Source organism: Ictalurus punctatus, chromosome 10, assembly GCF_001660625.3.
Source record: "Ictalurus punctatus breed USDA103 chromosome 10, Coco_2.0, whole genome shotgun sequence".
Lineage (NCBI taxonomy): Eukaryota > Metazoa > Chordata > Actinopteri > Siluriformes > Ictaluridae > Ictalurus > Ictalurus punctatus.
In genome coordinates, this window is record NC_030425.2 from 29,850,001 (window position 1) to 29,877,552 (window position 27,552).

At 43.7% G+C, this 27,552-nt stretch overlaps 1 protein-coding gene across 1 annotated transcript in view; it reads right to left on the bottom strand.

Moving 5' to 3' along the window:
• The window catches only part of tp53i11a (tumor protein p53 inducible protein 11a), a 44,633-nt gene extending 17,571 nt beyond the window's left edge, over nt 1–27,062 (bottom strand). Inside the window, exons 1-2 of the mRNA XM_017478929.3 lie at nt 26,921–27,062; nt 5,963–6,128 (exon numbers count right to left, since the gene is read on the bottom strand). Coding sequence (XP_017334418.1) covers nt 5,963–6,091 — 129 coding nt within the window. The 5' untranslated portion in view covers nt 6,092–6,128; nt 26,921–27,062. The remainder of the gene's footprint in view (nt 1–5,962; nt 6,129–26,920) is intronic.
• Between the last annotated feature and the right edge of the window lie 490 nt (nt 27,063–27,552).

The window sequence follows — 27,552 nt, forward strand, 5'->3', positions numbered from 1 at the left end:
AGAGGGGGAGAGGAGGGGAGAGGGGGAGAGGGGGAGAGGAGGAGAGGGGGAGAGGGGGAGAGGGGGAGAGGAGGAGAGGGGGAGAGGAGGAGAGGAGGAGAGGGGGAGAGGAGGAGAGGGGGAGAGGAGGAATTACAGCAGGATTGAAGGGGTTTTAGTGGAGCTGCAGACAGGAAAATCTGAGCCTGCTCGAGTATTATATATTTATATATTTATATATATTTTAAAAGAGAAAATAAGCGGCGTGGAAAAACACAGTGCTGCTTTACTCGACTGAGAGTCAGGCAATTTATGATGGAACGAAATAAAGGATCTCTTCTTCACCTAGAAACGGGTGTTGCGCTGTGATATTTTGGGACATCGAGCGCGCGCGTTCCCTGGTGTTCCACCCGTGGGTGCGAGTGTGGAAGGAGCTTTACAGAAAAAGTTCAAATTAGAGGCGTCTCGCTGTTCAAAGTCGTATCACGGCAACGCCGCACCACGTTCTTCCAAATCTCTCCACAGTTTGCTCAGCAGGTAGCGTTTTTGGGGTTTTTTTTTTTTGCATGACCCAAGACACCAAATCAATACACTGAAATGTCACCACTTCATAAAGAGCGTACATGTGCTGTCTTCCTGCGAGAGATCACGCTGTATGACGGCGGCCATTTTGAGGACGGGACGGACAGGAGACGGACTGCACCGGTGTTATTAGCTGCGATTCCATCCTCTCCATCTCCACCTCCATCCCACGTGCTCCAGAGAACAAATCCGTCACTTCCTGCCGAACTGCCGCAAAAATCAAGCAACACATACGGACGCTTATGACGTGAAGACGTGTACGACCGCAACCATAAATCCGAGCCACTTATAGCTGCTAGAGAAGCACCAGTGTTTCGGCCAATCAGGACGTCCGATTGTCTGAGGATCGGCGGTGCTGCTGGAACGCCGAAGTGCAATCACTTCTGCAACGCAAGTCGGGGTTAAAAACCGCCGCGTTTCTTATATATTTCAGGGCCACTGTGCTCACGCTAAGCAATGAAAATAAAGATAAGACTGTTAAGCTCGCGCGCTTAAATGCGGCTTCGCTGTTCCCAGCTGGTTTAATGAGTTACATCTGCATTCCCACGATGAAAAAATGTTCCAGACGATGTCAAAATATAATTATCTCAGTCTTCTATCGCCGCTTTAAGGGGGGGGGTGACCAGGAACAAAAACTCATTCTTTGTATTAAAATTAAACCTTTAATTCCCAACAGAAGCTATAGACCAGAGTAAGCAGCTGACCATTTAAAGAAAAAGAAAGCGGGCTTGACAGAAGAAATGCTCGAGCGGAGCGATTAATCGTGTTTTTATTGTTGTCGCGATTTCCACGATAAACATGTCACGACGTCTGCGATGACAACATGGTGTAAACGTTGTAAACAGGGCCGCTCAAACATGCCGGTTTTTTTCTCCTTGAAAAAACTATTTTTTGAAAACACCAAATCAAATGCATGATTGCTTTAAAAAAAAAGAAGCAAAACATTAAAAAAAAAATCGACCCTGAACACCTACAACCCTCCCAGGGCAAGAGAACACACACGGAGGAAAGCGCTGTCTGCCCTCTTCCGCATACATGAGCTCACAGATGCCCATGACTGGCTAGTGTCGCTGTGATTGTGAGGGGAGACCAAGTATGCCCCTCCCACCCAGACAGCAAGGACAATTTTGCTATCTTGGGCCCCGTGTACACGAGTGCGTTGTGGTTTTAAAGTGAAAACGATCCTCGTCCACGCCGGCGTTCCCGAAGCGTTTCAGAGACGATCTCCGTCCACGCTACACGACCGGATACGCTCGTCACATGACCGTTCGTGCACACTGCACACGCGCATACGAGTGTAAACAGGAAGTTGGTTGCTAGTCCGAACCGGCGTTCCGTGTAGGGCTTACGCCGCTCGAAATGAGATTTGTTGGCGATCGCTCTAATCGTAGCTCGCCTCTTGCGCATGTAGCAGCTGCAGCGTCATAAAATACAGAACTGAACCGCACGATGGCTGCTAAGAATGACGACGGAGCCAGAAAAGCTCGCGGTCCAGTCTCCGTGTTGTGTCTACGATCAAGAAAGCATCACGGTCATACAGTAGGGGCTTGACGAATCAGGGAATGAGACGCGGTGATCCAGAAGACTCGATCAGGGGGAGAATGCGGGCGAGGCCACGCCTTCGTTTTCAAGTCTTCGTTTTGGTCTGTTTACACTGAAACACGAGACTGGAGTTTCCGAAAGTCTCCGTTTTCAAGGGTCAAAAACGTCGGAGTAGTGTAGACGACAGGCATAACCGTAGCAACAGTTGTGCGTTTTCTTTTAAAAACACATTAGTGTAAACAGGGTCTTGGCCCCTGACCAGGCCTTGGCTTGGCTGTGGCATCGTCGGGATTCGATCTCGCAGTCGGATGCAGTATTTTGCCTTATTATTTGTTTGAACTTCTAAGCGATATTGACTCTCGCCTTGTGCAATGATAAAAAGAAAACGTTAACACTACCTCCATGTTATTTGCTGCGTGGCTAATTTGGCGCCACCTCCTGGATATATTTTTACCTGCAATAACGAACATACATACAGTAACGCAGGTTGTTTTGGGTTTTTTTTTAAAGGGTGGTTTTGAGACCGAATATTCAGAGACTTCGAAGCTTGTGACATTACATCCAGACTCACAGCTATCTCGCAGCCTGAAAACATTTAGGATGAACCGTCACTGGAAAGCTCGACTGTGAAACTGAACATCTGAAATAATGATCGTTACGGCATACAACAGCGTAATTGGATTTAGGCTCGGCACTGCGCAGCGAGAGTTTATAACCAAGTCAAGTCATGATTACACACGCAGTGTAAGCACAGTCTCAGCAGATGAGAGAGAGTGCTGAGATTGACAGGAAGTACACAAAAAAACTAGAAAAATGTGACACAAACCACATAAATTTCCTGCTGTGGTTGCAGCTCATTTCCTGTAGTACACAGGGAATAATTCACACACTTAGAGAGAGAGAGAGAGAGAGAGAGAGAGAGAGAGAGAGAGAGATGGATAGATAACTCCATTGCCTTCAGATTATTATTAAAAGTAGTGAATGCTATCTGACGCTGTATTTATACACGGACACGAGGTCCTCGTCCCTGTTCAATAGGAAGGAGATGAGCGAGAGGCGCTCTAATGGCTGCTCTCTTTGATTCGAGCCGCCCGGGGCCCCGAGGACAATCACGCACAACACAAAGATTGGAGAGCGGCTGCTTCTGAATACGCCCCGCGTTTCATGTTGACCTTCCTGCCACGCCAGTCACAGGGTCTCTCACCGGCCAGAGACTGAGAGACAGAGACATACTGGCAGCAACTAATAAAATGTATTCATGTTTTTCTGTCATGACATTTCATTAAATTAGAAAACAACAACTATTTTTTTTGTAGATACACACCGTATAATACAGTACTTTAGACTCTATTAGCGCTCTTCCAGCAGTGTGAATTACCCATAATCCTCCACGTTGTTGCCATTTTCACCTCCGAGCTAGCCATGCTGTACTCGGATCCGAGACCTAACGTGTGGGCGGAGCTAAAATGAGGGCAGGCCATCGATTGGTCAGTCGGTCAGTCACAGCGAATCATCGGGAGTAGTTCCAGGTTTACACGGAAAAGAAAACGGTTCTCTTTCTTTTCGGCGTCATCAGACTTGATCGCCTCGATCCGATTCAGATCCACCGCCTTCTAGTTACGGCCGAGCTCAAACGGCTGCCTAGTCACTTTCTTCGCTCCCTGAACAGGGCACATCATAACGAGCGCCCTTCTGATTACATCCGGGATTTGGAGGGGAAAATGCCAGACGGTGTGTGTGTGTGCGTGCGTTTTTTTTATCATCGTTCGATAAGGACCGCACGCAAACGCCTCGGTATTTTCACTAAGGAGTAAAGTATTGGCACCCTTGGCTGGGTTAGGAGTTAAAACTTTTAACACCATGTCGGCACAAAGGGCTATATTCATTCATTCATTCATTCATTCATTCATTCATTCATTCATTCATGGAGGGAGGGAGAAAGAAGTAAAGAAAAGGAGTGAAAGAAAGAAAGGAAGGACAGAAACAAACAAACAAACAAACAAACAAACGAAGGAAGGAAAGAAAGGAGGGAGGGAGGGTTAAAAACGTAAAGAAAAGAAGGAATAAAGAAGCAAACAAACAAACAAAAGAAGGAAGGAAGATAGAAAGAAAGAAGCAAATAAAGAAATGAAGGAAGGAAAGAAAGAAGGAGAAAGAAAGAAAGAAAGAAAGAAAGAAAGAAGCAAACAAAAATGAAAGAAGGAAATAAATTAAGCAGGGAAGAAAGACAGAAGAAAGAAGAACAGAAAGAAGCAAACAAAAATGAAGAAAGGAAGGAAGGAAGGACAAACAAAAACAAACGAAGGAAGGAAAGAAAGGAGGGAGGGAGGGTTAAAAACGTAAAGAAAAGAAGGAAAGAAAGAAAGAAGCAAACAAAAAAACAAAAGAAGGAAGGAAGATAGAAAGCCAAAGAGAGAGAGAGATAGAAAGAAAAAGAAAGAAGGAAGGAAGGAAGGAAGAAAGAAGGAGAAAGAAGGAAAGAAAGAAGCAAACAAAAATGAAGAAAGGAAGGAAGGAAAGACAGAAAGAAAAAGACAGGAAGGAAGAAAGAAAGAATAAACAAATGATTAAATAAACACAAAAACAACATTTTAAACAGTAATAAATATGAAATGTTCCATAGTGAGCAAGTTAAGAACGGATACGAGCGATTATAAATTCATCGGGGATGAAAATGTCTGATTCTGGTGTGTGGTACCGGATTAAAGGACCTCAGCGCTGTCTGATGCACAGCCCTTTACTACAACGTGCTTTAAGACCAGAGGAACCCGACCTGACTGACAGAAGGGTGCCATTTCACACATTAATTATTTATATATAAATATATATTTTAAACATACGTGTGTAGGCGGCCATTTTGTTTCAAAATCGTTTATTTGAATTCAGTCGACTGAAGCAGTGCTCCGTGCGGCGCACTTCACAGCAATAAAACATCAGACATCTAAAAGCATGTGGAAATATTAGCATACCGCAGACTGGTCCTGACCGCGGTCACGGAAACACGTGAAGCTTGGTGCTCGACAACGAATTGAAGTGGACATGTTTAAAAAGCATCTGAAGGGCTGTTTCGCAGGTTTCTGACTCAGGTTGGGCGACCCATACCGCCAGCGCTGTAAGACCGGGAAGACCGACACCGGATTTGAAAGACTTCCAGTTCCTGCTAATCCAAGCCAGCGCTTGTTTTCCTCGAGGTGGTACACTAGAGAATGCCAACACGTTCGCTCGTGGTAAAACATAATAAATAAATAAATACATACATACATACATACATTAAAAGAAAAACAGGAGACTTCATTTTTTTTATTTATTTATATTTTTATCCCTTCTAATCCCTACTGATTTGAGACGAAACGACTCTCAGAAGATGGCGCGTGTGACTGAATACATGTAAAAGGTTTATTACACCTCATGTAATACAAGTGCTACTCTGTGATGAACAGATGCATCTCTCGATGCCCAGACGTCCTGAAATCCATAGCCTCGTATTGAACGAAACGAAACGATACGATACGATACGATACGATAAGTATGTGCACCCCCCGACCATCACGCCCATATGTCCTTGTTGAACATCAACCGTTCCAGATGTATTCGCCCTTTCCTCTTATGAGGAGTGCTGCAGATAGGACCTGATTACTGCTCTCTCTCTCGGTGTATATATAAATATTCTGCTGTATTTCGTAAACACTTTCGGCTACTCTGGAATATTTTATGGCGTCTTTAAAGTCTGGCTGAACGCTGTGAGCTCGACCTAAACTGCGTCTGTGATAAAAAGACCTCGCTTCCGGCGGAGGAGCTACGGACCGTGCGCTCGTTTGGTGCGGGATAAACGAACATGCACCCGGCTTCTTCTTTTTACCTTTGATCTGTGAACTTCTCCGTCGTCATCTTCTCCTCCGACACCCAGGATTTTCCGAGTCTTGAGGCGGCTCACTAAATCGGTCTGACTGTGCTTCTTCATGAGCGGAGGGTGATGTTTGGAGGCCATGGTGGAGAGGAAGAGGTAGACGCTTCACTCAGCTTTACTGCCATGAGAAAGAGAGAGAGAAAGAAAGAAAAGTCCGTCAGTTCTACTCTTTCGAACTTCCAGTTCGTTCGGCTGAATTCTGCATTCTGATTGGTCAGGTGTCGATAAACCTTCTCTAACTGCAACAACACAGGTTTATATCAACACGCTTATTCTAACGCGATATCGTTTCCATAGTAACGGCTCATTCACAGCGACTTGTGCTGAACGTTACATTTATAGAATATTTATTGAAGGAGTCTCCAGTGTCAGAGACGAAGCTTTAATGAAGTTTTACGACATCGTCAGGAAAGGGTGGTGCGGGAACGACCGTTTAGAGCTGCTGTAATGTAACTGAGAACAGGAAATAAAAAGGGGGGGGGGGGCGTGACGTGTTGTTCTTTAATAACAGGAATATAAATTATAATCGTCTGCAAACTGCTGTGGTATGAGAAGATAAAACGCCGCTTCGTCACACCGCCCTGTTGTCGTTTAGTGTTTTATTCCTTATACAATAAACAAGGAACTGAAACAACGTCATTTGACTTCGTTTAATTTCCCCATGAACGCCAAACGTAATTCACTGGAAGGAGAAAAACTAATAATATCTCTCGACGCAGCTCGTACGAACAGTAAATCATTTATCGAACGCGTGTAGAGCGAATTACCGGACCACGTCGCTCCCACTCGTCCTCAACTCGCCCTCGTTACTCTGCATCGTTATATTCTATAAATATTTGCAGACACTCTGTACTCAGTGCTCATCGCTCGTTCAGAGTGAATCACCGGCCGAGTGTTAATGAGCAGCGCTCAGCTCGGCGGTGTCGCGATCCCACGTGGCGTTCGGCTCTTACGTCCCGGGTGTAACGGAGAGAGAAGGCAGGAGAGAGTCTGTTTATCTTTCTGATGCACATCAACGCACTCAGACTGACAGATCAGACCAAGCTGAAAAGTTCACGATGGCTGGAAATGTAATAATAAAAATGTAAAAAATAATCATTTTAATCCAGGCGGGACCTTTAATCACACGTCCGTGTTTGCGCATGCCGGAGCACTGTATGTAGTAGCGTTTCAAAACTTCCTGTCAGATAGCGAACGACGGTCGGCTCGCGAGCACGGCGAGGAAAAAATCGTTCACGCAAACATCCGGACTTGAGCGTCGCACTCATTTCCTATCCATGCGCTCATGAGGAAAGAAATGGCGGCGTGCGATTGGCCGGGACTCACACTCACAAAAACAAACCAAATAAAAAAAAAAAAACTAGCAGCGTGTGCATGTGTGTGTGTGTGTGTGTGTGTGTGTGTGTGTGTGTGTGTGTGTGTGTGTGTGTGTGTGTGTGTGTAGGAGCTGTTCTTGCTACTACACAGCTGTTCCTCCTTCATATAAATGAACTAACTAGCTGTAAATACAGTGTATATACTACAAAATGGCACTGTTATAGCAATCACACAGCTACCTAGCTCGTTTACAGGCGCTGTGTCCGTGTGCGACTGCGCCACACGATCGACTCAATCCAACGAGCCACTGCGATCTGCTGCTCAGATTAGCGTTAACAGACGGTTCAGATTCATGGTCACGAATGCATTTCAGTACCAGGGGCTTCGCCGCATACCCAGAACCCGATCAGACCAGCAGCTGCTCCGTTCACACAACTGCAGTGACGTGTGAGGTTAAAATGGAAGGAAGCTGGATACTCCGCCCCTTCTACAAAGATCCGAGGACACGATGCAGACGAGATGATGCACGGACACGGCTCAAGGGCAGATTTCTTTTGCGATGCACCAAAACTTACGCGACAATTTGGTTGTTTTTTTTTAAAGGATGACATCGTCACGCACACTATTTCATCAGTAAGAGGCCGACTGGATGGAAACGGGCGGGAGACGGCAACTATCGCAAACTTTTCTCTTTTTTAACGCACTTTTCACTTTGTCGATAACAGAAATGCGCAGAGTGGATGGAAACCGAAACGGATCGGATTTACCGAAACGCGATCCATCAACTGGAGGACCGCGATCCGGACGCGGAGACCGCGAGGCATTTCATCCGACCCAACCAGAGGGAAAAAAAAAAAACAAAAAAAAAAAAAAAAACACCGCAGCCGATAATCCTCTGAAAGAAAATGGCCGTCGCTCCACGGATCGAGTTTTCCAAACATGAACCAGATGGGCAGATTCTCCGTTTCAGCTTCTCCAGTCTTTAAATAGATGATTTACCTGAAGTCATCATCAGATCAGAGACGAGCTACGGATCAAAAAATAAAAAAATTTAAAAAAATTCACGAAATGTTATCCAAATTATACTCTTCGTTATCGACCGCTAACAGCTATAAACCTCCTCGAGTGCACATTTGGATTAAATAAGTTTATTCCATACCTAAATAAATAAATAAATAAATAAATAAATAAATAAATAAAATCCTGTAAATAATGACAACTTGGATGTAATAAGTTCTGGAATAAACAGATGATAAACACACGTCCAGCGGGACAATGATTCACAGATCCACATCACGTTTGTGAAATAAATCCGCTCGAAGGGTTTGTGGGAGTCACAGACTCCCTGGTTTAAATGACTTTTTTTTTTAATATATATATTTTGGGAAACTAAGTTTGTTAGAAAATATTGCAGTCAGGTGCAAAACAAAACAACAAAACAACACAACACAACACTACACACGTGGGAACGGACCAGACTGATAAAACCGTCCTAACGGTCACAGACGGCGTTATTCAGAGTCCGTGAAAAAACAAAAAAACAGATGACTTTTAAATTGTCTTATTTATAGCCGTAAATTAAATCACCGACGGTCACGTTAATGTTGGATGTTTCTCCAGACCTTCCTAAGAGAGAAATGTTGCTCTGAAAGAATGTTGTGATCTGCAAATCTCCCGTGCAGGAGGACGATCATTAACATGAATTATTCTCCAGAAGAAGAAACGTTTCAGCGCTCGAGATGACCAACTACGATAACAGATCTGCCTCCCAACGTGCAGACGTCCAGTTATCCAGCTAATAAAGCTTTATTTCCATAGAGAAGCCTTTCTATAGAGACACACACACACACACACACACACACACACACACACACACACACGCTCATGCAAATAGCAACGAGTCCTCACATGCAAAACAGATGAAATATGAGAATAAAAAAACGGATGGCGGCAGAATGAAAGAGAGGCCATTGTGATGCTCGGCGTTCATGACGGGAAGATCTGTTGGTTGAAATGTATCAGGGCATTGACGCGCTCGCTCTCAGGCGGCTCTCGGAGTACGAGACGGATGTGTCGGGGCATTCACTAGAAACACAACGGCTCAATGTTCACGCACAATGGGCTCGTGGAAGCTGATGGAATATAATAATGTATTTAAAAAAAAAGAAAAGAAAAAAGAAAAAAAGGTTTCAACCAAAAAGGCAGAACTACACCAAAACCTTTCAAAAGGTCCCGTTCATAGACCGGGGATTTCAGCAAAAGCAGCGACAGGACATAAAAACAAACTCAAATGGTTTCAACTACGCAACAGCTGAGGAGATATTCCCTGTCAAATAATCTCTCACCACACACACACACACACACACACACACACACACACACACACACACACACACACACACACACACTCCATTTGTTAGGAACACCTGTACACCTGCTCATAATTCATGCAATTATCCAATCAGCCAATCACGTGGCAGCAGCAGCACAACATCTGCATAGCACAAAAATCGGGCAGGTACAGGTTACAGTTAACGCTCACTCGAGTGATACTGATCTTCTCGTCCTGATCAACTTCTTCCGGTTTAAAATACTACGATAAACGATTTAATCCTCCACCGTTTCACTTTTAATGAGAACAGGGGAGACGTAATAATAATAATAATAATAATAATAATAATAATAATAATAATAATAATATTAGCTATTATTAACCCAAACATCCAGACATATTCATAGATTTTATTTTACGTTAATAAACTCAAAATATTCAAGACAGAAAGCGAGGACAGCCTGCGAGTCCAGCCAAGCGCATGCGCGATGGTGGGGAAGGGGGCGGGGCTTCCGAGAAGTGCCAGTCAATATCGGGGTATGGCTCGTAAAAGTGCACGCCCATGCTTTTGCGCAGCTCCTATGCAAAACTCGTAACAGTCACCAGGTCTGGTGATGTCATCTACCCTGCGATGAACATCACTGGAACGCAGTGGCGTGTAGGGATGACGATAACGCTACAATCGCACGGACCTGCTTCACGTCAAACACGCGAGTGAGAAACGTGAGCTCACAAAGGGGACTGTCGCGTGGTTGGTGGTGCCAGTTCGAGGATTTCAGAAACTGCTTCAGAATCCTCTGGAACTCATTCACACACACACACACTCACACACACACACACACACACACTCACACACACACTCACACACACACACACACACACACACACTCACACACTCACACACTCACACACTCACACACTCACACACTCACACACTCACACACTCACACACTCACACACTCACACACTCACACACTCACACACACACACACACACACACACTCACACACACACACACTCACACACACACACACTCACACACACACACACACACGTCTTGGAAACGCCTTGTTAAAGAAAGAGGTGAGAACAGCAGACAGACTGACAGGCTTCAAGCAGACAGGGAGGCTACAGGAACTCCAATAAGCAGTCTTGACACCCGCGCTGAGCAGAAAAGCATCTCAGAACACATTAAACCCTGGGGGGAGGAGCTACAACAGCAGAAGACCGCATCAGGCTCCACTTCTGTCAGCCAAGAACAGAACCTGAGGAACAGGATCACCAAATCATCACTTCCAATCCTCCCAGAAATGTAAAAAAGAAAAGAAAAAGAAATAATAATAATAATAATAATAATACCACAGCACTAATATTGTGGTAAGTTGTATCAGGATACAGTTTTCTGAGATATCGCGTTATGTTTTTAGAACATTTTTAATAACAACACAAACGGTGATGTTAAAAATTTGTATTGAATCTTTCAGATTGTACATTTATTATATTTTTATTATTTCTCCTGCTTTTCAGTGCTACTTTTTTGTTCAGGTATTAGTAATTAGCGCATTCTAGTTTTTATTTATCGAATACTGAATTTATTTTATTGTATATATAAATGGAGCACTACTGGATTTTTTTATTATTAATTTTTAAATGTATTTATTAAAAGAACTACTGGGGACTTGCTGGGGTTTTTTTCTATCCCCTCCCCCACTTTGTAAAATTTTGTATTGAATCTTCAATTTTCACATTTTTTAAAAAATTCTCCTTCTTTTCAGCACTACAGTACTTCTTTTTTTGGCTCAGTTGTAGAAATGAAAACATTTTAGATTTCTGTTATTGATATTTATTTTAATGATCTCCTTCGTAAAAGGCTTTCATGCGTCATGAAGACAACACTTCCGTCACATCACGCAGCCCTCGTCTTCTAGCTTTGTTTTTTTCCCCTTCTTCTTTAATGCTTGGAATCATCATGGCACCGTCTCATCATTTCCTTCATCAAAAATACGTCACTCTGCCGAATCAATCTGCAGATTAAACCAACTAAAAAAAGCGCCGTGAGCCACTCTTGTTCACCGATTCAGAAATTCGCCTTCATTTCAGAGGAATTATTAATGCCATCAGCGTGTTGCAGCGATACTGTACCAGATGATGATATGACGAACGTTTCTTTGGCGAACACAGACGCCGTGCGGTCTCCGGCCAAAGCGAGAAGTCCACCTGGTCGTGAACACCGCCACCTGTTGATTTCACACCTGTCGCTCATTCTGATTGAGGTCCGAAGCCGCTCGAGTGACCGCCGTCCCGCTTCCCCCTCGCGAACGCTCTCTCCAACACACACTCACACCACACCATCACTTCCAGTCTCGTTATAGATTATTATTATTATTAATATCATCATCATCATCCTAACGTGACGGCTCATCCAGTTATTCCTTCATCTCTCATTATGCAGATGGCAAATGTTACGATGTAGTTGCTTGGCAACACTGAACGGCGTGAACTTTGTGCTTTTCATGAGATTATAAACACACATTTGCGGCTGATGTTTCCCTGATAATCAACCTCTAATTATCACCCGTCAGTCGCTTCTCCCCGTCACTCTTCACTGAAGTGCTGCGCTTTCCGTTTCTCCTTGACGTTCACACACCGACGCGTTTGGAGTGGGTGTAAAAATCCACACCGTCACGGCACCGTGCTGACCTGATCCAACGAGGAGCAGAGACGGCACGGCACGGCACGATACCGAGGCCTCGCGCATCATTCGAATCATTCCAGCGTTCAATTTGGAAGCGTACCCATTTACTTCCGAGAGAGAACGTCTACAGCATCAGGGACAGACACGGGTTTAAACCGGCGCACGAGTGAAGAACAACATGCTGCGTGCTGTGCTCTTATAGGAAAAGAATCAGCGACGGGGTGGAGCGATGAAGCGGAAGTCGTTACTTCTACCACCACCAAGCTGACCATTTTCCTCTTCAGCAGTTAAACGATTCCCTTTATTGATTATCTTTTATTATTCATTAAATAACACGTAGTACTTTTTATCCGTTTCTAGCTACATTTCATCATCACATAAAACGCTGTGGAACAAGTCGGCTCCTGTTCTCGCTTACGTTACGGCAGCTATAAACATTCGATCTCGTTCTATTTGGCGATCTATTACAGTCGTAATAAAACAAACAAACAAAGAAAAACGCAGCTGGTCAGATTTTGTTACCGGGGGAGGGGAAAAAAAAAAAAAAGGCGTAAAGTCCTCTGTCCCGAAAACGTTGGAAAACTGAACGCTACAGCTTCACCTCTGACTGCTACAAAGCGCCGACACTGGAGACTCCTTCCATAAATACATCCGTTTATGTGAAGATCCGTGATTAGTTGGGCGTCCGTCGTACAAGTACGAGCTGTTACTATAGAAACGGTAACGTATGAGAACGACTCGACGGCTTTTGGCCAATCAGAATTGAGAATTCGACAGCGCTGTAGTGTAACGTGACATAAACGTGGGGGTCAGTAAACAGCCCTACGAGCAAGTCACCGAGATAGAGAGTCAAAATGTGGAAATATATATTTTATATAAATATATAATGATAGAGAGAGAGAGAGAGAGAGAGAGAGAGAGAGAGAGAGAGAGAGAGAGAGAGAGAGAGAGAGAGAGAGAGAGAGATTGAATATTAACAGGATACACAGATCCTCGTCTGTACGAGACGTAAACAAGCGCTCGGTCGAACAGCGCGGGATTAATCAGTCAACACTGGCGTGACGCTGCTTCAGCTGTTTATCTAGAGAACTGTAAACTTTATAAAACGGAGCAGATTTCCTGAACAGCTGACAGAACCCAGGGACGCAAGTCTGAGAGTTTGTGCTAGCAGAATGGTTTATGTTCCAGAGGAAGTGCCTCAGCACGTCGATATAAACAGGTTCTCACCACCACGTGTTCCTCGAACACAGGCTTCACACCTACTGCACGTCAAAGAGCGCATTAAAATAGCCAACATCCAGCGAACACATCCTGCCCACTTCTGACAGAGCCATCCATCTCCTGGGTTTGGTGTGTGTGTGCTTTTTTTTTTTTTTTTATCTGGTCGCTCGGGTTACCGCTTAAAACCTGTTTATCTTAAACAAACCGTCGTTAAAATCCTCCTGTTTCAGGAGGACAGGTCCGTCGAGTGAAGGTGATATCGGAGATGTGATTAGCATCCTGATTTGTCCAGCATCAAGGGGGTTTTTTTTGCCCCCTCACTTGCATTCCCTTCACCATGGCAACAAAGTCTCCGGCTAGGGGAAGGAAAAAGAAAAAAAAAAAAAAAGGTCATGGCAGATGTGGATGGAATCTGTGCGTGCACGTTACACGATGGGATAGGTTAAACAATGCGGCGTGAATCAGGAAATCAGAGCTTGGTTCGAGTCCCAGAGGAGACACAGCAACCATCTGTAAAATATCCAGCATGAAGACATGTCAAAGTTTACAGCCCCCCCCCCCCCCACCCCCATTAATATTGGCACCCTTGTTAAATATGAGCAAAGAAAGCTGTGAAAAATTGTCTTTATTGTTTAATCTTTCGATCTCTTGTTAAAAAGATTCACAGAAATACTCTGCTCTCATGGATATCAAACAATTGCAAACACAACACGGGTTTATCCAAAAAATAAATAGATAAATAAATAAACAAACAAACTTGTTAAATATAGGTGTGCAACAATTACTGGCAGCTCTATGAATTCATATGAGAAAAATATATTTGAAGTATATTAACATTGATATTTTACATTTTTTAGTACACCTGGGTGACTAGGAACAGGAAATTGTTCAACCATGACTTCCTGTTTCACAGGGGTATAAATATGAGGTAACACACAGGCCGAATTCCCTCAGTCATTCATAACACTGTTTAAGAGTGAGGAATATAGCTGTGATGTGCAGTAAAAGGTTGTTGAGCTTCACACGATGGGGCGTGTCTATAAGAAAATAGCACGAGCGTTGAAAATGTCCATTTCACCATCAGGGCAATAATTAAGAAGTTCCAGTCCACTGGAAATGTTATGAATCGACCTGGAATTGGACGTGTGTCTGTATCGTCTCAACGCACTGTGAAGAGGACGGTTCGAGTGGATAAAACATCTCCAAGGATCACAGCTGGAGAACTGCAGAAGTTAGTTGTGTCTTGGGGTCAGAAAGTCTCCAAAACTACAATCTGAAGTCACCGACATCACCACAAGCTGTTTGGAAGGGTTTCAGGAAAAAAGCCTCTACTCTCATCCAAAAACACACTCGAGCGTCTTCAGTGTGCCGACACGACTGGAACTTCAAATGGATCGGGTTCTACGGTCAGATGAAACCAGAATAGAGCTTTTTGGTAATAAACACAGAGGTGGTTTTGGTCACACAGAGAGGTAGCCGTATGGAAAAGTTCCTCATGCCCACGGTTAAATATGGAGGAGGATCTTTAATGTTCTGGGCTGTTTTTCTGACAGAGGACCTGGACATTTTGTTAGGATACATGGCATCATGGACTCCTCAAATATCTACAGATATTAAATGAAAACCTGACTGCCTCTGACAGAAAGCTTCAAATGGGCCGTGGTTGGATCTTCCAGCAGGACAGTGATCCAAAACATCATCAACATCACCACAGAAATGATTTACTGACCACAAAATCAAGGTCCTGCCCTGACCATCCCAGTCCCCTGACCCGAACCCCATAGAGAACCTGTGGGGTGAACTGAAGAGGAGACTCCACCAGCGTGGACCTCGAAATGTGAAGGATCTGGAGAGGTTCTGTACGGAGGAACGCTCTCAGATCCCTCGCCATGTATTCTCCAACCTCATCAGCGTTATAGGAGAAAACTCAGAGCTGTTATCTTGGCAAAGGGAGCTAGCACAAAGTACTCACTAAAAGGGTGCCAATAATTGTTGCACAGCTATATTTAACAATGATTTTATTTTGGATAAACCTGTGTTGTGTTTGCAATTGTTCGATATCCATGCGAGCAGAGGATTTCTGTGAATGTCTTAAAGAAAAGATTAAACAATAAAGACAATTTTTCACACTTTCTTTGCTCATATTTAAGAAGGGTGCCAATATTAATGGAGGGCGCTGTAGATATATATACTCTCAATGCATTTTGATTAAAGCCACACCTGAAGTTCAGTGAGTCTACAGAAGGAAAAACAACGTGCGAGTGAATTTATTTATTCATTTATTTATTTATTTTAAGTGACCCTGGACGAACGTTTACAATGTTTAATATTAGGCTGTGTACGGAATAACTAAACAAACACTGACTCATTACTCAAAGCACATTTATCATGTAACGAGCGACAGAGAGTCCGTCTCGGCTGAACGACGGATGCTCAAGTGATCATTTCGCAGATTTCTTTTTGATGCTGGGAGGACACACCTGTGTGCTGATAATATTAAACCTTTTATACTGAATAGCGGTTATTTTTGCTAAAAGGTTACGATGCTGGGGGGGGGGGGGGGGGGGGGTTCTTCGAGGCGTTCTAGAGCCAGGCTTTCCAGAATAAAGTCATGATATTACAGGAGGAAGAAACATAATACTCTATACGGCCGAAAGTATGTGGACACGTGACCTTCACACCCATATGTGGTTCTTCCTCAAACTGCTCCCACAATGCTGGAAGCACACAAGGGTATTAAAAGTCTTCGTACGCTGTAGCATCACAGTTCCCCTTCACTGGAACTAAGAGACGCGAACCTGTTCCAGCACGACACAAAGCGCACGAAGAGTGCGAGCTCCATGAAGACGTGGTGTGTGAAGGTTGGAAGAAGGTAGAAGAACTCGAGTGTCCTGTACAGATCCCTGACCTCGACCCCACTGAACACCTTTGGGATGAACTGGAACTGGAGTCTCCTTACATCAACATCAGCGTCTGACCTCAACCTCACTAACCCTCCTGTAGCTGAATGAACACACATCCCCACGGCCACGCCCCAAAATCTAGTGGAAAGCCTTCCCAGAAGAGAAGACTTTTTTTTTCCCTCAAATTATTACAATATTATTATTATTATTATAATTATTATTATCATTATTATTATTATTCCTACACAGCCCTAGTGCAGATAAGAAATCTCCTGATCTGTAAGCGAACAGAACTCCTCCAGGTCCTGAAGGTCTGCGCTTCATTTAAAACCTGAGCTTTAATCTCGGAGCTGCTCAGAGACATCTCAATGGAAATGGGGTGTGATGGAGTGTGATGGGGTGTGATGGAGTGTGATGGAGGGCAAGTCTGCTGTGACCATCATTTCCATATTCCAGCCTCGGCTGTGATTCATCGGCAGTATGGAACGCTGGTACATCGTCAGGGCTCGATGCAGCAGTGTGTAGGCACACATCACTCACACGGCTTTCACTCGGGCTATTAAAAACACATTTCACACTCCGCCGCCTCGTGGATAAGCGGGATATTATATTATTTATATATATATATATTCAAAACCGGGGGGGGAAATGGAAGATAAAGTGCTTGAATGTACCCATGATTTTCAATCTGAAATAAAAATTCAAATCGTCCTTGATAAAAACTTAATCTTGATTAGGGATGGAACGATTACCACTTTCACGATAAACCCCGATAAGAAAATATGCCACATTTAATTATCATCAACACCGTGTGCGATTATCGTGATGAGCAAAACTCGCAGTAAACGCTATCTACACACACACACACACACACACACACACACACACACACACACACACACACACACACACACACACACACACACACACACACACACACACACACACACACACACACACACACGAGTCTATCGCAGGCACAACGTTCAACATCGTTTTTTTGGGCGTGAAAACGGACGCTACAATTAAAACCGAACGCGTCGGTTCAATTCAGCACGAGCCGAATGAGTCCGAATCACAGCACAGATCAGCACGAGTCAGATTTCATTTATCACATGACAAGAGTGAGGCGAGCCGAGCCGAGCCACGGGACGAGTGAGGAAGAGCGAGCCGATGGAGGAAGAGTGAGGCGAGCCGAGTGACAGGACGAGTGAGGAAGAGTGAGGAAAGCCGATGGAGGAAGAGTGAGGCGAGCCGAGTGACAGGACGAGTGAGGAAGAGCGAGGCGAGCGAGGAAGAGCGAGGCGAGCCGAGTGATAAGACGATGGCAGAAGATTTGGTTTGAAAGAAATCAATTCAGACCTATATGAAGCATTCCAACTGCCTCTTTAATTCCGCACGGTATATCCTGTGTTCTTTAAAAGGTGCATCATGTAAGTTTTTTTTTTTTTTTTGAATCCAAACACAAACAAGAAGTCAGTTTTCCAAACACGTTTTCATAGCAACTTAATACACTTTACCCGAGGGCACGGCGTAAACCTGTTTATTTAATCACATTCTACCTGCGTATCTTACAGGGTTTCTTTTTTTTTTTTTTTGGACATGTAAGGAATAAAATAAAAAAATAAAACAACTACTGTATCTTTAATTCCTGCCCGATTCGACCGCACCTCAAACAGGACAGGTTAGAACCAAACCCTTTTCCGAATCCAATTTCAAACAGCCGGTCCTTCGTAACGGATCATTAACCCCACGCAGACTCTTTCTCCAGAAATATCATGTAACATCGTTCAGCTGTACGGGAAAACCAAACACAATGAAATTATTATTATTATTATTATTATTATTATTATTATTATTCAGGCAAAGGGGCGTGTGTGTAATCAGTTTAATCCGCTTTTCAAGTCTGAGTATTTGTAATTGTCTCTATTGCTCACTGGACTAGAGGGAATTACCACCACGAGATAAACAAACGGAGATAAAAGCCCGCGCCGTCTGCAGACTCGCCTGAAACGCGACTCGATATGAACTCGTGATGAATCCGGTGGCCTTGGTCTGCCACTCGCTATATTACTCGTCTGAATGTAATGAGCTGAATCAGAGGAACGGCGGGTCTGGCCTTTACCTGACTCACACAGGGTACCTTCAGTTCAATTCAACTCCACACACACACACACACACACACACACACTTCTCCACACCTCCTTTCCTGGAGGAGGGGTTATACTCTGTTGGAGGAGGGGTTTACTCACGGAGGAGGGGCCATACTCTCACAGAGGAGGGTTTATGCTGTTGGAGGAGGGTTATACTCTCATGGAGGAGGGTTATACTCTCATGGAGGAGGGTTATACTCTCACGGAGGAGGGTTATACTCTCATGGAGGAGGGATATACTCTCATGGAGGAGGGTTATACTCTGTTGGAGGAGGGTTATACTCTCATGGAGGAGGGTTATACTCTGTTGGAGGAGGGTTATACTCTCATGGAGGAGGGTTATACTCTCATGGAGGAGGGTTATACTCTGTTGGAGGAGGGTTATACTCTCATGGAGGAGGGTTATACTCTCATGGAGGAGGGTTTTACTCTGTTGGAGGAGGGTTATACTCTGTTGGAGGAGGGTTTTACTCTCATGGAGGAGGGGTATACTCTCATGGAGGAGGGTTATACTCTCATGGAGGAGGGGTTTTACTCTGTTGGAGGAGGGTTTTACTCTCATGGAGGAGGGGTTTTACTCTGTTGGAGGAGGGATATACTCTCATGGAGGAGGGTTTTACTCTCATGGAGGAGGGTTTTACTCTGTTGGAGGAGGGTTATACTCTCATGGAGGAGGGTTATACTCTCATGGAGGAGGGTTATACTCTGTTGGAGGAGGGTTATACTCTGTTGGAGGAGGGTTATACTCTCATGGAGGAGGGTTATACTCTCATGGAGGAGGGTTATACTCTCATGGAGGAGGGTTTTACTCTGTTGGAGGAGGGTTTTACTCTCATGGAGGAGGGTTATACTCTCATGGAGGAGGGTTATACTCTCATGGAGGAGGGGTTTTACTCTGTTGGAGGAGGGTTATACTCTCATGGAGGAGGGTTATACTCTCATGGAGGAGGGTTATACTCTCATGGAGGAGGGATATACTCTCATGGAGGAGGGTTTTACTCTCATGGAGGAGGGTTATACTCTCATGGAGGAGGGTTATACTCTCATGGAGGAGGGTTATACTCTCATGGAGGAGGGGATATACTCTCATGGAGGAGGGTTTTACTCTCATGGAGGAGGGATATACTCTCATGGAGGAGGGTTATACTCTCATGGAGGAGGGTTTTACTCTCATGGAGGAGGGTTTTACTCTCATGGAGGAGGGTTATACTCTCATGGAGGAGGGTTATACTCTGTTGGAGGAGGGTTTTACTCTCATGGAGGAGGGTTATACTCTCATGGAGGAGGGTTATACTCTCATGGAGGAGGGTTATACTCTCATGGAGGAGGGTTATACTCTCATGGAGGAGGGTTATACTCTCATGGAGGAGGGGTTATACTCTCATGGAGGAGGGGTTATACTCTCATGGAGGAGGGTTATACTCTCATGGAGGAGGGTTATACTCTCATGGAGGAGGGTTATACTCTCATGGAGGAGGGGTTATACTCTCATGGAGGAGGGGTTATACTCTCATGGAGGAGGGTTATACTCTGTTGGAGGTGAGAGAGGACGGTGTAATTCACGTGCAGATGGAGGCGGACGGTCGGAAACGAAGCACGAAGCAGGATGTTCAGAATAAAATTAATTTCGGTTTAATTTGATTTATATAGCACTTTTAACAGTGCACACTGTCCAAGCGGAAATCCGGATATAAATTTTAAATTTAGCCCTAATGAGAAAGTCAGAGGCAAGAAAAAACGACCTCCCCGAGACGGCACGACGAAGAAACCTTGAGAGGAACCAGATTCACAAGGGAACTCCTCAACAAGGAAGTAGGTCCACGGTCACGTCGAGTCCACGTCGGCGCGGTAGACGCTACGGCTCCAATAACATTCCGTTAAAAGTCTTAAACCATAAATAACATCAGTCGGGTCCAACAGGTTTGTAGATTCACACTGTGACACAAATCCGTGTTCAGCAAATCAAGTGCTCCACCACACAACTCATTTTACAGCAGCTGCTCTGCAGTTGTTTCATTCACCGCTTTAAAAAACATAACATGCAAATATCTTTACTGCCGGTGAGCCGATATCGAGCTCAAGCGATTACTGCGTGTATTATTACACTCGATTACACCCGTCACGCATGATCACCACCACATGGCCTCCACAGCATTAAAGATATCTTCTCCTCCACCAATATCCCTTCGTTAACTCTCGTTAACAGATATTTGAATATTATAATTAGGTAGGAGGGACAAAGATTTCCAGATTGCACAAGAACCCGGTCAAGAACTCTACTGATTTTATTTCTCTCCATTTTTTATTTTACACATTTATAAGAGATCCGGGAACTGAATCCGTCTCTACACGATGACGGTAACAGCGACGGCCGGTTTCTGCTCCACTGGACCGGTTCATTTATCGAGCTGTCTTTTCTCGACAGTCCGTGTCCGAGAAGGATCCATAGGGCTAATTAGGCTCGAGTCTGAGAACTCCTCTTGCACATCTATCTGTCTGACCGAGGAAGGGCAGAGAATCCACTTTCCCCGACCACATGTCAGTGGAAATCAGTTTAATTTAGATGTAAATGCCAAGGCCATCCTGCACTTTGCTTTTAACCCATTTAAACGGATCCGTCGCGAACGAGCACCAAAAAAAACAACGGGATCCTTTTAGCCGCTCGGAGAACGTACAGTTCATTCGCTTCTCTTAGAAACGCTACATTAGAACTTTGGATAAAGTGGACATTGTGCAATTGCTGCGTCTCTTTTCAATTAAAATGAGATTTGTGAGGATTTAATGCACTCCGCTGCTGGTTAATACAGACGCATCCTCGGCGCGCAGAGAGTATCGACCCGCATACTCAACTCCTTCCTTCTAATGTATTCGAGAAGAAAGCGAGCAGACTTTCCCGGCTGAGTCACGCAGATTTAAAAATGCAATCTTTAGATCATCTGGGGGAAAGAAAAAGAAAAAAGGGAAACACGGGAATTCAAAGCGCTGATATTTCGACGTTGTGGCCGCTAAATAAATCGCTCGGATTGCGTTAGATTTATCCCACAGCTCTGCGGAGTTCTTCGTTCCGACTGGTCGGAAGGCGCGGAAAAATCGCGGATGTTTAATTGACATTGAAGGAATGAGTCTCCAGTGTGAGCGCTTTTCCGGCATCTTCAGGACTTTCTCGGTAACGTATTAAAAGGTGCGTATGGACTTTATAGCTGCTATAAACACAAGCGCAAACACGGACTTGTTTCTCAGACGTTCCACGATAATAAACATAGCTATAAACGGATAAAAAGTACAATGCCGTCATTTAAAATAAATAAATAAATAAATAAATGTACTAAACTGCTGTGGTGGAAGTGGAATAAAGCACTTCAGGATGTGCCTCGGGGGCAAGAACAGTAACTCTGTCTCATCACACCACCTCTTTGTGGATCATGGTCCTAGAACAGCACACCCCCAAGTGTTTAATTCCTTGCATGACATGGATTCATGTTGCGATATGGTTCATGAGGAGTATAGCTAAAGAAAGAGAAAGAAAGGGAGAGAGAACGAAAGAAAGAAACCCAGCCATCGTGCAAATTCCTACCCGTTCTCTGTTCTACAGAGGAAACCATTGGCTTCACACGACACAACAAAAAACGCTGACTTCAATAAACAAACGGACAACAAGCGGTAAAAGGTAAACGTCTCAAAGGATTGCTGCCTCGGGCTGATTTTTATGCAAGTGCTTACATAACCTGCCTTCGAAATAAATAAATAAACAAACCCAGGCTCTGAAATCTCCCGTCTCGCACAGGTATCCTCTGGTGCTCCAAACATCCGGAGGAGTCAGGACTCATTAACCTGCAGGCTGTTAATGTTCCCCTTCATGCAGCACAACACGCTCGCTCCTCGGAGTTTCCGACAAAAATAAATTAATTAATCAACACAACACCAGAGCCAGAGGCAGCTTTAAACACGCCTGGCTGTGTGTGTGTGTGTGTGTGTGTGTGTGTGTGTGTGTGTGTGTGTGTGGGTATAATGTTTGTCATTTTAGGACATAAAACACATCACAATACACATAAGATTACTTCTTTTTTTTTTTTAACCCGGTTAGCTGCCATATTTATATATTTTAACTAGAGCGCCAACAACTAATAGATAGATAAAATAGATAATATTCAATTATGAAAATCGTGGTCAACGGTCCGTGTGCACCATGGGGTGCGTTTACTCGCTACGTTACTTCTGTTCCGAAAACACGCCTCGGAGAGTACATACTAAAGCTGTGTCCCAAATGACGTTGTGTACTTACACTATGCACTGTGTACTCGACCGGCTAGTGTGTGGATTTTAGAAAGGTAATATCATCTAACCGGAAGTGTAAGACGTTTCCTAATCGACGGCGCGTGACGTCATACGCACGTAATGCGACGCAGCTCGCTTTAGCAGATACCCAGCGTCACAGACAATGACTTTCTTCAGTTTACTGTTTATATACTTAGTTTATTTTATCTACAAAATAGTCCTAAATGAATAATATATATTCTGGTGTGTGGGTGTATCGGGCTCTTTTCATATAATTGGACAAACGAATGTGTAAAGTTTTAGTCTGAAGTTTATATTTGAAAGACTCAGTAACTGCGCTACTATCAGAGCTGCTAATCAGCTATTTTCAACCAATCAGAATTCAACAGCGTTTTGGGGTATGAATCCGTGTTTCTGTCCGCATAGCGTCTGAAACTAGGCGTTTCACCTGGAATACTTGACATCTTCAGCTCGTGTCGAATTGTGAAGGAAATTCACGGCCAACGGAAAAGTTAAAACGCGCGATCTTCAAGTGAACTACTTTCTAACGCAGGAGGAGATTTTTTATTCCCTCCTCCTGCCCCCTATGTTCCAGTTCATCCCAGGTTACCGCACCGTCCGGTGGACACGATCTCCAAGGAGGGGCTTTTTAAACCACTCGATCTGTTGTGCATCATTGTGTGAGACTCCACGGTGATGCACACTGATGCGCACTCCGAAACCAGAACTGACCATATGAAGAGACAGGACGTGACAGGGCTTGTTTACCTGCAGGCGATGTCTTCTCATCAGAGCGTCACGTTCTTTAAGGAGAGAAAATGTGAGAAAAAATAAACTAGATTTGACTTCCTGTGATTTTCACAGCTAGCCTACACGTCGAGGGAGCGATTCGTTGGCTCTGATGAACCCTCACGCTAACGTTCGTCACCGTCGACATTTCAGGGGAATGACTCAAACGGCATACGAGGCAAACCGTCAGTGTTCGGAGTGTAACAGATACTGAAGTTATGAGACAAAACACACACACACACACACACACACACACACACACACACACACAGGACATTCATTCATTCATTTTGAACTTGTTGTTTTGTTGCTTTGCTCCAGAACCTGGCCAGCTCGGAGTGGAGGTTTTCCGGCTCTCCGGCTGTCGGACCGACACGAAGCCGTGTGATTTACTCCCCGCGGCTGTTCTGCGCCGACGGCGGACGGATTTCGATTCAAATCAAGCTAAGGTCACTTTAAATATAACTACATAATTACTGCCGTGTTACAGGCCCATTTCCAGCCATTGTGAGCGCAGGAAATAAACCTGACCCGCTCACAATCAGTGGCCTTGTGCTCCTCCGAGGCAACGACCCAAACCACAGTACACTGGAAAGTGTGTACTTATTTTTTTTTTCGTTTCTTTCTGCAGAAACTCACTTTTCCCCCCCTCACTGATGAGCCACAGCAGAACCAAGAGCTTCCATTTTCCATTCATGGTCACACAGTTAATTGAAAAATAATGGCTACCATAGAAACAGCAATTGCGCCATCTGAAATGAAGTTGTTTTTTTTTTGTTTCTAAAACAGTGCACTTCAAGTCTTGAGAAGAGAACGTTTACTCTGAAATGATGTCCAAGTGCGTGATGATTATCAGAAATCGAGGCGATTGGAAAGCTTGGACGAGGTCACGACCTCCCTCACATTCAGACGGTCCAAACACAAACCTGCCCTCGTTTCAGGAAGTAAATAATTCACCGAGACCTGAAGAATGTTGCCAAATTCCTGCAGCTAAGCCGCTATCGCTGTGACCGTGGAACCATAGAGGGTTCTTTCACATGCGCACATAGTGTTTAGGAGATCTGAACGGAGCCCTGGTGTGTTCTCCGCCTCGCTGCGGTTCTTTAGGCAGGGTACGCTCTCGAGAGCTTCTGAGCGAGGAGTTCTTTCTCCACTTCCACGTGAACTCCACGGAGAGAAACGACTCAACTCCAGGAAGTGAATCACGTTGTGAAACACATTGTGAAGTGTTTTTTTCTCAATTTATTGCGACCTGCTAAACTGGGACACGAGACCCAAACTGAGCCAAAGGTGTTTCACGTTCTGGAGGTTTGAACTGATGAATAAAAAGAGAAAATAAATGCTGGATGTGATCCACAAAATGTTCGCCATGCTCGAGCGGATCTTGCGATTCATTTTCTACGTTCGCTTATTAAAAGGGAATGTTTAACTTTATCCGTCACTGTATTTCTGTGAAATCAACGAAAGAGTTTTACGAGGACGTTTTCAGCCCCTCAACCAGCATTTTTTTACATTTTTATATTATATTTATTTATTAACAAATGGACTAATCGATGTGAAAACATCCCACGGGTTTCACCATCAATGAACTGAAGACAATATTCTCACCCTGGGTACGTAAATGAATCCCAGGAGAAGATCTCCAAAGTATTATTATAGTTCACATAAACTAAAAAGTCACTACTTCTAACGCCATATTTTATTCCTGTAATGCCAGTACATTTTTATTTATTTATTTATTTTTACCTTCGATAAATGAGCTGTAATAACACCAGGTCATATAAATACATCCCCTCTATATGCCATAAAAATGATGTTATATCCCGAGAGAATCATAAAGACTATTCGGACGAGATTAGTTTTCCGGACACGCTGGTGTCTGTAGTAATTATGATCGATTTGTAAACCCCCTGAACGATAAAATATAGAAGGACGTCTCAGAGAAGCGACATTTCCAGCGGTTTTAAGTGTGCGCTTGAGTTCCTAGCACAGGTACAGCCTACATACACGTCAAGGTCATGTGACCTCATGGCCACACCCCTTACAAAAAAATTTTAAAAGGCAGACGAAAGGCCGAAACAATCGGTTTTGCATTCAAATGAGCTGTGTGTAGTATACATGGAATTTTTAGCATCGTGAAGACGTTCCGTCGTCTGATGATAATCACTACACACGTCATCTGGCAAGACACACATTTACAGGATAACTAATCCCGTCCGAATACTCCTCACGATGCCCGAATGACACCAATTTAGCCTCAAAAATCGCATACTGAAGATCTGATATTGCACTGGTATCAGATTTGATCTAACACTGTATTTCTGTACCACAAACGTGTGTCACTGAGTCAATTCATATCTCACGTGAACATCAGACACAAACGATGCCCCAGAGAAGGGGGGAAAAAAAAAAAGAGTCAGCTCAGTTACTGCGAGGACTCGATCTCCATCGGCTACTGACCGAACGCCTGAGCTCTGGATGAATATGGAGATTATATTTGGAATATTATATGGAATAAAATGAATGAGATTGGATGGATGGATTCATAACAAGTAGCCTATTCTGTTCCTGTACTAATCCCCACCCCACCCAAAAAAAACAACATATTGGGAACTACATTAAAAATAATAATAATAATAATAATAATAATAATTCTTGATATTGTAAGTATATCTAATTAGAGTCAAGATCTTAAACAAATGAAGTGAAGACAAATGAATATCCAGGACCTTCACTAACATGTTTAGATCCTGCTCGGCATGGTTTGCTTGTCTAAAAGACCTCTGCTGATTCAACTGGATCATGATAAAATGCCAATTTATTAATGTGTTAATTAACTGACTGATTGATTGATTAATTACTTGATTAATTTGTTAGTTGAGAAAAAAGTAAGGAAAGGTTGTTTGTGAAGCTCCAGGACCTGCACATGGTTGATTGTTAAGTTGTGTAAAGCTGTTCAATGTAACTCAGTGCAAGTTTAGTCTCTCATACTGAAACATTTCCGGAGATCATATACGCGTTACAAAGTAAAATCTGTGCGGCGCGCGCGACGTGGACAATAACATGCTGGTAAACAACAAAACAAAAACAAAAACAAAACAAAACAAAAAAGTACGATTTGTTAACACTTTTCCCCTTTAAAAAGAAAAAAACATTTCCAGGGACCACAGGTCAGAATGATATCCCAGTGAAAAGAACAACAACATAACAAAACATAACGCTTACCTTTGTAGTTTCGGGACAGAAACAATAAAACACGGTTCCCGGTTTATTTATGAGGAAATCTTTCACATCGCAGCACCACAATTTGGCAAACGACAATCCAGCACGAGCGCAATGGTTACCGTAATGAACACCGTAGAAGGGGAGCTAAAATGGCGCCCGCTCTCAACGGCAACCGTAATACCTACAATATAAGCGCTTTGATTTTTGTTTACTTTCAGCTTCATTTTCCTTTTTACTCAATTCCCGTGTCGTTTTTTTTCTTCACCTATCAGAATGTCAAACCCGTTCCAAACCACAGAACGTGTGTTCAACGCTGAAAAAAACAAAACACTGAAATAAAACCGTAAAGCCAGCTGCTACACGATTAGCGTGTGTATCGTGGCCTCATCACCTCAGCGTCCAGCCTTCCTTTATTTATGTACACTATATGATCAAAAATATGCCGACACCTAACCATCACAACTTTATAAGTGTGTCAGACATCCTGAAAAAAAAAAATATATATATATATAAATAAAAACCCTTGTAGATTTTATAATGGTTTTAATGGTAATAATGAGAATTGTATTGGTTTTAATGGAAACTGTAATGGTCCCTGTGGGTCTCTACTTACTGGTGGATACCATTAATGA